The sequence below is a fragment of the Ascaphus truei genome, chromosome 3 (genome assembly GCF_040206685.1).
Source record: "Ascaphus truei isolate aAscTru1 chromosome 3, aAscTru1.hap1, whole genome shotgun sequence".
Classification (NCBI taxonomy): domain Eukaryota; kingdom Metazoa; phylum Chordata; class Amphibia; order Anura; family Ascaphidae; genus Ascaphus; species Ascaphus truei.
This window is the reverse complement of record NC_134485.1, coordinates 377,997,909-378,012,481: the sequence shown is the minus strand read 5'-3', so window position 1 is coordinate 378,012,481 and position 14,573 is coordinate 377,997,909. Positions and strand designations below refer to the sequence as shown.

Below are 14,573 nucleotides of genomic sequence, written 5' to 3'. Positions count from 1 at the left end.
TTATTTTTGTGCTTCTCTTATCTACAGTATTGATGGCTAGAAGGCTGGAATATATTGTTGATGACTTTCCAGAAGTTAGCTGGATTTTATATGTTCTGGCGAAGATTGTCAGAGTAATATTGTGTTTTGTATGCCTTGTTTGCCTTGTGCACATGTTCCGCAGGCATCTGTAGTGATTAAGATCCTTGGTAGTGCCAGTTACTTTGTAGCTTTTCCACAAGGCATCCCTGAACTGGTAGAGTGCTATAAGGTCAGTTGTAATCCACGGAAGGTGGGCCCCCCATACTCTTATTCTGCATAGTGGCGCATGGGTATCACAGAGTTTTAAGAACTCGAATTGGAAATAGTAGAGTGCAGAATCGGGGTTGAGAATTAAGTCGATTCTGTACCAAGGGCAGCTGGTAAGGTCAGTCAGAAACTGTTGTGGGTTAAAGTTACTAAATGTTCTAGTGAGGAGAACTTTAGGGCTTGATTGGGGTGATCTGATTTTCCTTACACAGTACACTATTGCATGGTCACTGAAAATGTCACGTAGGATGCCATAGGATTGGATTCTGCTGGGACTAGAGAAGAGAATCCAGTCTAGTAAGGAATGATTGTGAGATTACAGGTTTGTCTATGTGTGTTGGGAAATGAGCCAGTTTGCTACACATCCAGGTTTGCAGACTTGGCAAGGGTATCTGTACTGAGTAGAGATGTGCGGACATACTTATGCATTCTTACTTTAACATACACATATTAATGGATGAAAATGGATTTTAAAAGATCCATAGACTGATAGAGGCAGAGAAAACTGACCCCTTACATAGTTACATACTAGATGAGGTGGAAAAAAGACATACGTCCATCAAATTCAACCTATGCTAAATTTAGACAGACAGATACTCTATCCTATATTATCCTATATCCTTGCAGTCGCTCTCACACAGAGCGTGCCATGGGAGATTTCGGGAGTCTTCCAATTATTCTGCACGACTTGGCCATTGTGAACCTGATGCTGGGACACACCCAAGATTTCCTCACCTCCCCAGTGGTCCAGTCTGCCCCTCTGGAAGAGAATCAGTTGAAAGGTGATTTGACGGGGGAGTAAGGCTGCGGCCATGCTAGTGCTGAGTGTGCGGCGCTTGCCGAGTTTAGTTTCGGCAATTCAAATTGTCCCGTCCCTGCTCACGCGGTGCTTGGTGCTTGGGGAGGAAAAAAAAAGTGCATTTGATGCGTGCTCAACAAGCCCCCAATGCCCCCCCCCTCCTCCCCCCCACGCACGCTTGCAAAATAGCCAGGACAACCGGCACTCATTATTGGAGAGCTGGTGACATCACCGCTCTCAAAGCATGAGCGCGGTCAGCGCCAGCGGGACTGCAGCCTAAATCCACGTTCAATTAGGATAACCGCTTGCGGCAGCGAACAGTTTATGATAATACTAACAAATGTACGTAAGTACCAGCACTCACTGTCTAATAGCTAAATGATGAAAACAGTTGTAATGCAGAATAAACATTTAATAATAAAACGAACCAGAAGTAAATCAAATGTGTTTGCAGAAACCAGCACTCCACACGAGCAGCAGAAGGAGCAGAGCCACTGAGGGGTTGATCCCTTCATTTACTTTTCCCATTAACCTTTCACTGACTGCTGTGGACTCCTGGTGCTTCTTTGCAAGCTGCTTTCTTGCAAGCTGTGTTCAGCTTTTACTGTACCATTGCCCACAGTTTCTTGTGGTACTTGTACTACTGGCATTGACTTGAGGGGATTCTTGCTGCCCTGCTATTAGCTGTTTAGCTGTATTTAGCCTACACTGTATGTTTGCTATCTATTTTCAGGGGTGTCTGATTTCACCAGTTATAGGGGAAGGGAGGCTTAGGGAAGTACCTCTCGGTCCTTTTGGACCAGGGGGAATGGGCCAGATGAAGAGGTAGTCCCTCGAAACTTCGCCCCCCTAGCATACTTCCCGTTCTCCATTTTTTGTGTATATTCCTTGGGTTTCATGTTTTTTCCCCTTTTCCTTCTTCCCCCCCCCCACCCCTCACTTTGTGACATGCCCATTTATGTTACTGGTTTCTGCAAACACATTTGATTTACTTCTGGTTTGTTTTATTATTAAATGTTTATTCTGCATTACAACTGTTTTCATCATTTAGCTATTAGACAGTGAGTGCTGGTACTTACGTAGATTTGTTAGTACTATACAGGGGAATAAGGGTCCCCTTTTGTTCTGTGCACTCTGCAATTGCATATATTAATCACTATCAGAGTGCTGTCTATCGTCCCCTTTTACCCTTAGTTTATGATAATAGTACAATGCCTTTTAATATTGTATTTGTGTTGCATGCTATAAATCCAGTCACAGAAGTGACTGCCAGGACTGGGAGGGATAGGTATCTTTAACGCTGCTAAATCCACAGCAGATTGAGTGTAAAGAAACGAATCTGGGTCCCTAAACAGAACATTCAAGTAAACAACGCAGTCAGTGTGTGTGTGTGTGTGTGTAGAATATTCTTAGTGCTTGGGGCCAGCAGACTGGGGCATCTTTCCAACCTTATTCCTGAGAGAGAGAGTCGGAGGCAGGGAGTGGAAGGGCTGTCTGTCTCCGTCTCCTGCTGCTGCTGCTGCTGCTGCTGCTATTGCTGCTATTGCTGCCAGCTCCAATCCTACAGTCAAACTCCTCTCTTCTACCACTATCAGCACCTCCTCTCCTCTCCATTATCTTCTCTACTCAGACACATCAATTAGCACCTGTCCTTCTCATCCTCCATCAAACCTACAGCTTGACAGCCTCCTTATCTCTCTCTAACATCTCACCTCTTCTTTACTTTAGCTTCCTGTCTTTTATCTCCCCACCTCTTCTCCTTTTTACTTTACTTGTTGCCTGTTCTCTCCCCTGTATCCTCTCATCTGTCTCTATCTCTCTTCTCTTCCCCTGATAATCGACCATACTTCTCTTTTTTTTTATCCCATGCTAGATATCTCTCTTTTCACATGTCCTCTCTTCCTTAGCTGTCCTATTTTCTCCTCTCTTAACTTCTAACCTTTCTTCTCTCCAAAAGCGCACCCCCCCCCCCTCTCCCTCCAGCTTCCACTATTCTGTTCTTTTCATTCCAGCTTCTTTCTCCCTTTTCCTCCCCCAGCTCCCCACATCTCCTCCCACTGCCTACCCTCTTCTGGGACATCCATCTCCTGTCATTCTCAATCCTGCTCTTCACATCACCAGGATGCATTCAGGGCACAAGGTGAGGAGGGATTGGACTACATGGGGGGGTGGGGGGTGTGTGTGTGTGTGTCTATTCATTACTCTAGGTGGCAGGGATTTCCAGCAGTGAATAAGGTTAATGATGAGGCAGGAGTCGAATAGAGACAGAGCGAGACAGCAAAATGGCTTGTGTTGGATAGGGTGTTCTCACCCTGACAGGGGGATATAAAGCCCATAGTCTCAAATATCCACGTGTTCAATTTACTTTGAGATCAGAATGTCTTTTTTTTTTTTTTTTTTTTTTTTTAACCTTTTGTTGCCTAGGGCTGTGTGTTGGCCCCTCTGGTAATTAAGGTGTTAAAAGTGTAGTTCCATTTATTTAGCTCTGCATATTGTTTTTCTTTTTGGCCTTGGGGAATTTTAAAATGTCTGACTTTCTGACTTTTTACGGGGGGAGAAAAAATGCTTTATAAAAGAGCCTCTAATTAATGTCATTTATTTTAAGTAATGCTTCTTATACTGTAGGTGCAGGTTATAATTAAGCTTTGTGTCCTTTAAAAAAAATGAATTTGAAGCATCATCTCACAACCATTACATGTTACAGGGCTGAGTGCTTTCAGTTTATTGCTCCTCCAAATCATATTGCACATTTAGAGCTCCAAGACGAGAGCTCCATTTTTGTGATACATTCTTGAATGACAGTATTTACCTTCTTTATAGCCAATGAACACATTGATCCATAAAGCATTTGTGTATTTCTAAGCGAATGTCACAAAGACAAAGATCTTACCAAGTAAAAGCAATAATAATATATGTATATGTTGTGCTACCAGTATGCACAATACATAGAATTTGCAGGCACAGGGAATTTCAGGCAAGGCACAGAGAGATAAAGAGACTTGGCTTGAAATCATAATGAGGGTAATGGTCCGTGAATCCGAGCTTCCAAAACATCATCAATCCGTGGCCCCACATATGTCACTTCCACTTGTTGGCAGGCAGATAGGAAAAAAATTAAATAAAAAATAATAATAAAAAATATAGAGTATATATTATTTATTTTTATTATATGTATATGCAGTGGTTGACAAATCACCAAAAAATCTACTCGCCGAACAAAAAAATCTACTCGCCACCTAGTATCACACATGTGCTGCTTGGGCCAATAGGAGCTCGCCACGATGTTAAATCCACTCGCCCGGGGCGGCCAAATGTATAGGTTTGTCGAACACTGTGTATATGTATATATATATATAGTCAGATAAGGCAGTTGGCACTCCAATAGGTGCTGGTAAGCCACAGGTGCACGTCCCATATAGAGAATGTAGTTATACGTTACCGTTCCAAGGATTGGTAAACAAGAGACAGCACTCAATGTTGAAAATCAAAGTGTATTAGTGAAAGCAAAAATACATCCAGAAACCCAACGTTTCGGTCCTACAGAATGGGACCTTCCTCAGGGGAATACAATATATATGTTTTATGTCCTCAGAAGCCTCAGAAATTGTGAATCTTCATTACATTTTTAATCCCCAATCCTATTAACAACATTTTTTTAAATCTTGCACCTGCCCTTGCAACCCAATTACAGGTACGTTCCACTGAAATCAGGGTTAGTTCCATCACTGGCACTTTTCATTCTCAGAAGCAAATGTGAATGGAAGCTGTAGGTGGCTGTGATTGATGGGCTCATACATGGCGGCTTCCGGGTTCCATTATGGATTGTTGCTGAAAGGTTACAGATGTAGTTCATGTTGGGCAGGGGATGAACTTCCTTATCAACCCCTCAATACTGAATATACTGTACTGTGAAACAGCTGCTAGACCCTCAAAAATACTGAAGTATACTCAATACACAGAACTCTGCCGGGTGTGCCTTGTTGATGATTGATTTCTGTTTTGATGCTTCAAGTCCGCTGGGGTGAAAATTGTGATTGTATGTATGTATGTATGTATGTATGTATGTATGTATGTATGTATGTATGTGTAACAGGTGTTCCCCCACCCTCTGGGAGATTTCACTGTTACCTGGTGTTGTTGTGCTGCTCACCTGCTAGGCTTACAGGATACTGAGTGTCCACAGTGTTCGTTGGGGACTAACAGGACAGGATTTAGGACTCCTCTTAGTTCTTTACTTGGTGCAGCGCCTCCATCTCCAGCAGGCCCCAGCAGAGCTGGGTGCAGTCCCTGCAGGAAAACCCTCTGGTACTCCCACTGATTAACTGCAGTCTCAGGCAGGAGTATAAAACAGGAACAGTTCTTTATTCTTCAACAGCACAGTAGTACAGCATACCAACATGTCTCTCTCTTCTCTCTCTTCTCTCTCTTCTCTCTCTTCTCTCTCTTCTCTCTCTCCTCTCTCTCCTCTCTCTTCTCTCTCTTCTCTCTCTTCTCTCTCTTCTCACTCTCTCATCAACCCAAGGAGCTTGAGGCCCCAAAGGTCTATCCTTAGCTCCCATATCCCCTGGTGGAATATGGGGTAGCTGTGCCCACTCCCCTGAGGGAGGGGTTCTCTCCAGCACTCTCGCTAAATTTGGATCTGCAGCCCCTTTTGTACCCAGGGGAGGGTCCTAAATCTGAGCCCCTGATAGGACAGTACACAGGCCTTAGGCCCACCCCGCTGTCACTCAAGGGAGTTGTTTACTGCTGCAGCAGCAGCAAGGGCATAGATTTAACCCTAACACTGCCTGCGCTGGTACCAGCGCTTAGGTGTTAGGTAGGGCAGATTAGTAGCCAAGAGGATACATGGCTACATATGTCTTTATTTATATAGCGCCATTGATGTTCATAGAGCTTCACAGCAGTAATACACGTGACAATCATATAAATAATAAATAATACAAATAACACAAAGGGAATAAGTGCTTCAAACATAAAAATAACATTTGGGAAAAGGAGTCCCTGCTCCGAGGAGCTTACAGTCTAATTGGTAGGTAGGAAGAACGTATAGAGACAGTAGGAGGGAATTCTGGTATGTGCATCTGTAAGGGGCCAAGGTTTATGTTTGAGGTGTAAAGTATCAGCCACGGAGCTTCTCCATTTGCTTCCTTAAGCAGGTGTGTTTTAAGGTGTGTCTTAAAGGTGGATAGAGAGGGTGCTTGTCATGAGAATATTATGTAGCTAATCCATTTGGTGCTTGAGGGGTTAATGAGCTACACTTCTTTTAACAAAATACAAAATGCTGAGTCATACATGACAGTGTTAGTCGGATATTGAGGGGAAAGGTATTCCAGAGGTGTGGGACAGTCAGAGAGAAAGGTTTAAGGCAGGAGAGAGCTTTAGATACAAAGGGGGTAGAGAGAAGGCATCCTTGAGCAGAACGCAAGAGTCGGGATGGTGCATAGCGAGAAATTAGGGCTGAGATGTAAGGAGGGGCAGAAGAGTGTAAAGCTTTAAAAGTTAGGCGGAGAATTGAGTGTGTGTGATCTCAAATGATGCTTCTTAGGACTGGATAGCTGGAATTATTTTATATGCAGGGCCAGCGTGATGCTGGTGCCATCAGTGCCACTGCACCGAACCCCGCTGTTACAGAGGCCCCCGCACTCTTCAATGAAACTGATTTCTGGGAGAGAGTGCGGATCTCTGTAAGTGACTCCTACTCTCTCCGTAGCGGCATCTCCTTCAGCAGCGTCGCATTGCAATGACAATGTGACGCCACGTGTTGCCGCGTTAGCCTGACAACGTGACGACACATGGCAACGCATTAGCATGTCAACTTGACACCACATGACACTGCGTTAGCATGGCAACGTGACGCCACATGGCACCGCGTTGCAACGACGACATGACATCACATGGCGCCGCGACATCAGACGATGACGCAATATTTTGGCGCCATGTCGGAAGAGGACATGCAGGGCCGGTGAAGGTAAGAGGACCCCCGCCAAAACCCCACTGTACCGAGCCCCAGAAAATGTGGCCCTGGACTTGAATATGAATTTATCCTCTGCTTAATGGATGCTTAACCCCTTTTCTCCCAAAGCATTGAGAAGCATTGCGTGGCACACAGCTTTTGCAACAAAACACTACACAAACCATCTATTTGCAGGTCTGGATGTTGCAGGCAGCCCTCATGCTGCTTTTGGGGCTTCTGATTGTCAGCTCAGGGGGTTCTAAAGTGAACAAGCGCCCCCTGCCAAAAGCCAGGAGTTGCGCAGACCGTCCAGAGGAGCACCTGGAGCAGATTTACGGGCGCCTGGCTGCGGGTATGCTCAGCGCCTATCACCACACACTGCAGTTACAGCCACTGGACAAGGCGAACATCAGTTGCCCTGCAGGGACCAGAGGCAGAGCCTCCCTGGACAGCAAGCAGCGCCTGCCTGTCAACATTCACAGCATTTCTCCCTGGGCTTATAGGTGAATGTGCGGGGAACTCTATTGACAACAATAGAGTTGTTCTTTGCTAAATTTTACTGTAGTTTTTTTTTTACAATCCTATTAGTTTTAGAGGAATTACACTGACACTGATAGAGGATGGTACCACCGTGTTAGACCCTAGAATAGATGGAACAAAAGTAAGATAGAAGGAACTACACTGTAAAACAAACACACACACACACACACACACACACACACATATTTTTATAGCAATATGCTCAGCACTGTACTTAGACTTTTCTGGCACAATGGCACCTATTCCATATATTGTAAACCAGTCTTCCCATTGGCAATATTTCAGCTTCTTTCAAACTAATAGAGCAGAAAATCTTCCTGAGTTAGGATAAGATGGGTTTCCCAGTATATAGAATAAAAGCATGGCTAGTCTCTACCTGGAAGTATTTACCATCTAACACGTTGGTGCATGAGGCACAGTAAGGTAAAGTAACGTGCCCAAGACTCACAAGGAGAGCTGATATTGTTTCTTAAACTGGGGTCCCCTTCTTCAGGGAGGGTGTTCTTACCACAGAACTCCTTCTACTTATGGTAAGAAGACAATGGTTTAGAACTCTTATCATCAACAATAAAGAACACAGTCATTCTGGGTAAGATTTCTATCCTGTTGCGTCACTGATTATCCGGTGGATGCAAGCATAATATTTCAGATTGCACTACAAAATATCCAAGTTATTTTTCCATTTCTAAAAATGGTTGTTAATTGTTGTCTCTTTCCCAAGCTGTACGACTGCCTTCAAATTCTTTCTGCAATGAATTTGGAGTTCTTGCCAATGTAAACAATTGCTGATTTATATAACAGCCAATCTATATACTTATGAGACCTGAAGGTCATCCATTCCCCTTCTTTCCTGACCCCTTGTGGCGAAATAAGCAAATTGCCTCTTCCTGCAAAACATATTCCCTGCTGGACGTTCTCTGCAGGGATGTAGCTTAGGGCTTTTCTGTCTCAGATTCCTTTAATGAGTTAAAGTATCATCTAGTATGACACATGTGCAAAATACATTTTCGCATAAATATACAAAATGAATTTATTGCAAAGCCTTTCTGACTTAACCATTTCACTGCCGGAAAGAGCTGCATTAGCAAACTCAAATTAAAGGATAATTTGTCAGTGTTTTACTTTACATAAACGCTCAAGTTAGTAGTTTTTATTTATTTTTTCATTAGGGCAAAGTCCTATTTTTTTAGGCCCCAGTACAATGCTTTATTTTATACTTTATATGTTAAATATCACACTGTTTTAAACAGGGATAAGGGAGATTAGATTTGGTTATTATAATTAAGGCATTATTATTAAAGGAATATATATATATATATATATATATATATATATATATATATATATATCAAAAAACACAGTGGTGCCAGTAGATAGAGGGACAATAATAAAATATAATAGAACTATACCAGTCCTAATGTGGTAGAAAGAAAACATAAACAGCAATAAATTAAAACAATACTAATCCACTCCCAAAGTATTGTCCAGTCCAGAAGTTACGTTTGGATTGGGTTAAAGGCATATGGGAGAACCACATGCAAAGGAATCTAAAACACAAAAAGAGAAAGCGCACGGCCCATAGCGTAAAAAGCGTTTGGATTTAATATAAAATATAGAGATGAGGGAAACAAGCTCACTCACAAATGAACAAGTATTAAAGGCATTTGAATACCAGCACCACGGGAACCGCAAAGTGTGACCTCCACAGCAAAGGTGTTCCGCACGCTGTAAGCAGCTAGTCCAAATGTTCAGACCTCGTGGATCCAGAGATTGTAATCAATAAGGAAGTCCTGCGTAGTCAGTCTCTTCCTACTGGATAGGTTCTCATCCGAACCTGCACTGGGGTTTCAAGCAGCAGGGAAGGACGCTCGCTACGAGCTGGCCGGCCACAGTGATGACGTATCTCTGTCGCTGCCCTCCTGACGCGTTTCGTCAGATACACTGACTTTGTCAAAGGATGATAGAAACTTCACTCTGACATAAATTTATACAGAAAAGGGGGCGGGCTACTTAGCAACCAATGTCCAATCAGCTAAGGGAAACTTCCCTTCATATACTATGGTACAGTTCATACATATAGGTTCGCCGATTGGACTAGTGAGGAGAGAAAATCAGTAATTAATCATAATAATAAAAGTCAATCGCAAATCATATATTATAAAATAATAAATAAGGAAATAAACAAATCCATAGAATCAACAAGAATATTGATTATTTGCTGAGTGCAAAAGACTAGTCCAATCGGCGAACCTATATGTATGAACTGTACCATAGTATATGAAGGGAAGTTTCTCTTAGCTGATTGGACATTGGTTGCTAAGTAACCAGCCCCCTTTTCTGTATAAATTTATGTCCGAGTGAAGTTTCTATCATCCTTTGACAAAGTCAGTGTATCTGACGAAACGCGTCAGGAGGGCAGCGACAGAGATACGTCATCACTGTGGGCCGGCCAGCTCGTAGCGAGCATCCTTCCCTGCTGCTTGAAACCCCAGTGCAGGTTCGGATGAGAACCTATCTGGTAGGAAGAGACTGACTACGCAGGACTTCCTTATTGATTACAATCAGTGGATCCACGAGGTCTGAACATTTGGACTAGCTGCTTACAGCGTTCGTAACATCTTTGCTGTGGAGGTCACACTTTGCGGTTCCCGTGGTGGTGATATTCAAATGCCTTTAATACTTGTTCGTTTGTGAGTGAGCTTGTTTCCCTCATCTCTATAGTTTATATTAAATTCAAACACTTTTTACGCTATGGGCCGTGCGCTTTCTCTTTTTGTTTATATATATATATAAAATCAAAGGGATATTAACCGCTGCAGTTCCGGAGGGTCTCTGCAATGCATTACAGGGGGGGACAGAGAACCACTTTGAAATGTTCACATTTTTAATTACCTTTTATTTTTTTTACGGTAATTTGAATAAAAACTAGCATACCCCTTTCTACTCATACAGCATGAATATAGCATTCTCCTTTCATAAATGGTGCCCAATAACTTTGCCTTCTTAGTTAATAGAATGAGGCTCTTCTGAAGACAGACACAAGCACACTACTTTTGCAATAGCATTTCAGACAAGAATTGCAATGATATGTTTCCCACTTAAGTGCATGAACCTTTCCTATCAGACTTTCCATGCCAGAGATCCCTGGATAAATGTATTCATTTTTTTTGTTTGTTTCCAGAATCTCATATAATCCCACAAGATACCCCAAGTACATTCCTGAAGCTTACTGTCTGTGCAAAGGCTGCCTGACAGGACCCTTCGGAGAGGAGAATTTCCACTTCCGCAGCACACCCGTCTACATGCCCACAGTGATCCTGCGCCGTACTCCAGCATGTGCTGGGGGCCGCTACGTCTACATAGAGGACTATGTGAGTATTTCGGTGGGCTGCACCTGTGTGCCAGAGCAGGAGAAGGAATCTGAGCAAGACAGCATCAACTCCAGCTTAGAGAAAGAAAAGTTTAAACTGCCCATCAACAAAAGTGAGAAGCCATTGTCCAACTGAACATGGAAGATATCGGATGACCAAAATAGGTCCTGGATGTGGCCATTTTTCCATCTGCTCGACAATTCCCCATTATCTTTTGGATACAGAGGATTGACCTTGTGGTTAAAGCACCTAGTTTTGAACTTGGAGTGGGAGCATCTGGTTTGAGTTGAGTGACAGCTCCTTGAGCAAGTCACTTAAATCTTCTGAGCCGAAGTGTGCCAAAATGACATTGCAATATCTAACAGGCAATGAGTCCTTGAGCCTGTCCTTCTATGTACAGCGCTGCACTCCCTTGTAGTGCTTTATAAGAGTAACTTCTATAAGACGTGAACAAGAAGAGACGGATAGAACAAGTGATCCTTATTATTACATTCCATATATCTACATAAAGGAAAGAAACAAAAACATGAAGCACATGCAAGCCTGGGACAAACTCCTGTGTTATTATATGGTTAGATGATATATGTGTTCAGTACCATGTAATATATGGTAATTCACAGTGATTATTCCAGACTGCAGATTATACACCAGTGGTGACTGGCGTTTAATTAGCTGCGAGGATCATATTACAATATGTAGCACAAAGGATCAATTTCAATTTCTAGCATATATCAAATTGATACACACCATGTGATTTTTGTGACCTATGACCGTCAACCTCTAGAAGTCTAGATCATGCAAACATGTCCATCCACTATGTTTTGGGGCGATTTAAAAACCCAAATAAGCAGAAACGATCTTTGGATGAATTATATATATATATATATATATATATATATATATATATATATATATATATATATATATATATATATATATTCATATATAATAAACCAACAATGTAAATAAAAATGAATTCCAGCTATTTGCAGTCAGCGGTTAATAACATTGCAGGAGGCTCAGTAGTGTACATACATACATACTACAGACAGATGGATGAGCCAGTAACTCCACCAGCAGGGCATTGGTGTAGTTGAGGATGGGAAGCTGACAGTCACTATAAGACCTTGTGGAGGCAGAACCCCAACTTAAACAGTTAAAACAAAATATTTACACATTGCTTTGCATTCCTTTTTTACCGCTCAAACACACACTTAAGACAAAGAAAAAATGTATTTCTTACGTTAAGTATTACCAGAATGAAGTCTCCCTGGTATTACTCAACCCAAATCACTAGTGTCCATATTTCACTTAAGTATAATACCTTAAAACTGCCCCCAGCAAAAGCTTCATTTATTATGTGGAATTTGTGACTTTTTAAGTGACACCTTTGGGCCTAAATGGGAAAAGCCAGTAACTGGAGTGTCAGAATATCTGCGGTAGCCTTGTGTCACTTACCGATGTAGCTAAGCCAACGGTCTTTGGTGCCACTGCAGGTCGTGGTCATGTGACTACTGTGGTCCAGGCACCAGAGAATTAACGCTGCCCAGTTCGATTATTGAGCATGGATCCCCGCAGTGTGATCGCGGCAGACATGGTCTCCGGCTCCAGCACCGCAGAGTTTTGCCTTTTCGACCTGGGTGCCGGACACAATGAGTTTTGCTACATCTGTACATTGTAGCTGCAGGGACATGTGATCATTTATCTAACACTAGCTGATATACCCGGCGTTGCCCGTGATGTAATGTTCTGCCTCCCCCATCCTCCCTCTTAACTCCCTTCCCCCCCTCTTCACAGCTGTTCAGGCTTCCCCCCCCTTCTCTCCTGACTCCCCCCCCTCTCTCCTGACTCCCTCTCACCCCCCACCCCTCTCCTGACTCCCTCTCCCCCCCCTTTTGACTCCCTCTCCCCCCCTCCTTCTCCTGACTCCCTCTCCCCCCCCCATCTCCTGACTCTCTCCCCCACCTTCTCTCCTGACTCCCTCCCCCCCTCTCTCCTGACTCCCTCCCCCCCTCTCCTGACTAATTACCCCCCCCTCTCCTGACTGAATACCATCCCCCACCTTTCCGCTGTGCGCCGCCATCTTACCGGGGGCAGCTGCAGGAGGAAGGGGGTCCTTCCGGAGGCTGCCTGCCCACTGCCTGTCCCACCGCCGGGGAGGGAGGTGAGCGTTGGCGGCTGGGGCAGGAGGGCCGCGCCACGCTTCCCCTCCGTCCGGGAGCCGGGGGAGAGTTGGGTGACGTCATAGAGCCACCAATCTGATTGGCCAGAGGCTGAGGACCAATCAGATTCACAGCAGCTAGTACCAACCTTTCGATTTTATATATTAAGATCAGGAGTGGAAATCCTCCTCCTCAGGTTCTGAGCTGTGGCCACAATCACACAATCAAAACACCATTGACATCCAGGGGGTGTCATTGAGTCCCATCCAGTGACATTCCACCAAAGGCATAAGGCACCCAAAGGGGCTCTATGTAACAAACCTGAACAATAATAGGCAGTGTGTTAAATCCCTTACTGTTTCCAATTGCTAATTTATTTTAATAAGTATGATGGCGGTCTTAATTCCTGAAGCATGTAAGGAAACACAATTTGAGTGAAGGAATCAGTCCGGATCTCAAGTAGGAAAAGAAAGACTAGGAAATAATTTGTATTGTTTTGTAAATGGCCGATTTGAAAGGGAAGCTCCAGTCAGTTCAGGTTTTTTTTAAAGTGCCATTTTATTTTACTAAATCCAGATTAGTTGAACATGTTCAAGCAAACTGGAGCCATGCAGTTACGAGGGGTGCGATTCACATGCATATTACCCGTATCGCTTAAACCTCTTCTGCACCATAAGCCTGCAATGCACAATTATATTCTGGGACTACAGCAGCAAAGATTAAAAGCAAAATGCCATTTGTTGATGACACTTATATGTAAAAAAAATAACTACGGTTTAAGTTCGTACATCGCTGCAAAGCTTTGGATTCGTTATACACGTAGACCAGGATCACATTATAGAGATGGCACCTTTAGTGTTACGTGTGTTGTTATATAAATAATGTAGTAATAAAAAGGATGTGTATTTTTTTTCTTAACATTGCACAAAATAATTAAACATACAGAACAACAAATGTTGGAATGCGTTGCATTTGTCACAGAACCAGCAGCTGGAAGGGTTTATTCCAATGTTGCATCAAAATGCAAGTAACACCCTATGAAGTATCAAGTGGGCCATTAAATAGTTACAAAAAAATAAGTTATTTAAATAAATCACCCAGAAAACTTAATGGAGTTCCAGAGCAACAAAAACATGATCACAGCACAAATATAAGTAAAATAAACTCTATTAAACAAATGGAAACAGCACCATTGTCAGCAATGATGGTGGTTGATGGGAACCAAAACATTGGTTCTATGTTACCATTGGTTTAACACAATCCTATTTGATTTGTTATATTTGTGTTCCTGTTATTCTTAGCTGGGTTTCAAGTTCAAGTTTGGCTCTGGGTGAGAGGGATACTCTGATTTGCTTCATTTTCAGTGCGATTGTGGCAGTCACAGAGTGAAGCACAGTATTTCCCACCCTAAGGCTGCATCATTTTGATGCATGGAGGGAACGCATTACGACAGAAGATAG

General features: G+C 43.0%; 1 protein-coding gene across 1 annotated transcript; it reads left to right on the top strand.

Moving 5' to 3' along the window:
• Positions 1 to 2,562: 2,562 nt before the first annotated feature.
• IL17D (interleukin 17D) lies at positions 2,563 to 14,067 on the top strand. Its single transcript, XM_075592284.1, has 3 exons — positions 2,563 to 3,227; positions 7,236 to 7,543; positions 10,762 to 14,067. Exons 1-3 carry the CDS (start codon positions 3,210 to 3,212, stop codon positions 11,084 to 11,086), a joined length of 651 nt encoding a protein of 216 aa, XP_075448399.1. The 5' UTR covers positions 2,563 to 3,209; the 3' UTR covers positions 11,087 to 14,067.
• Positions 14,068 to 14,573: the final 506 nt, after the last annotated feature.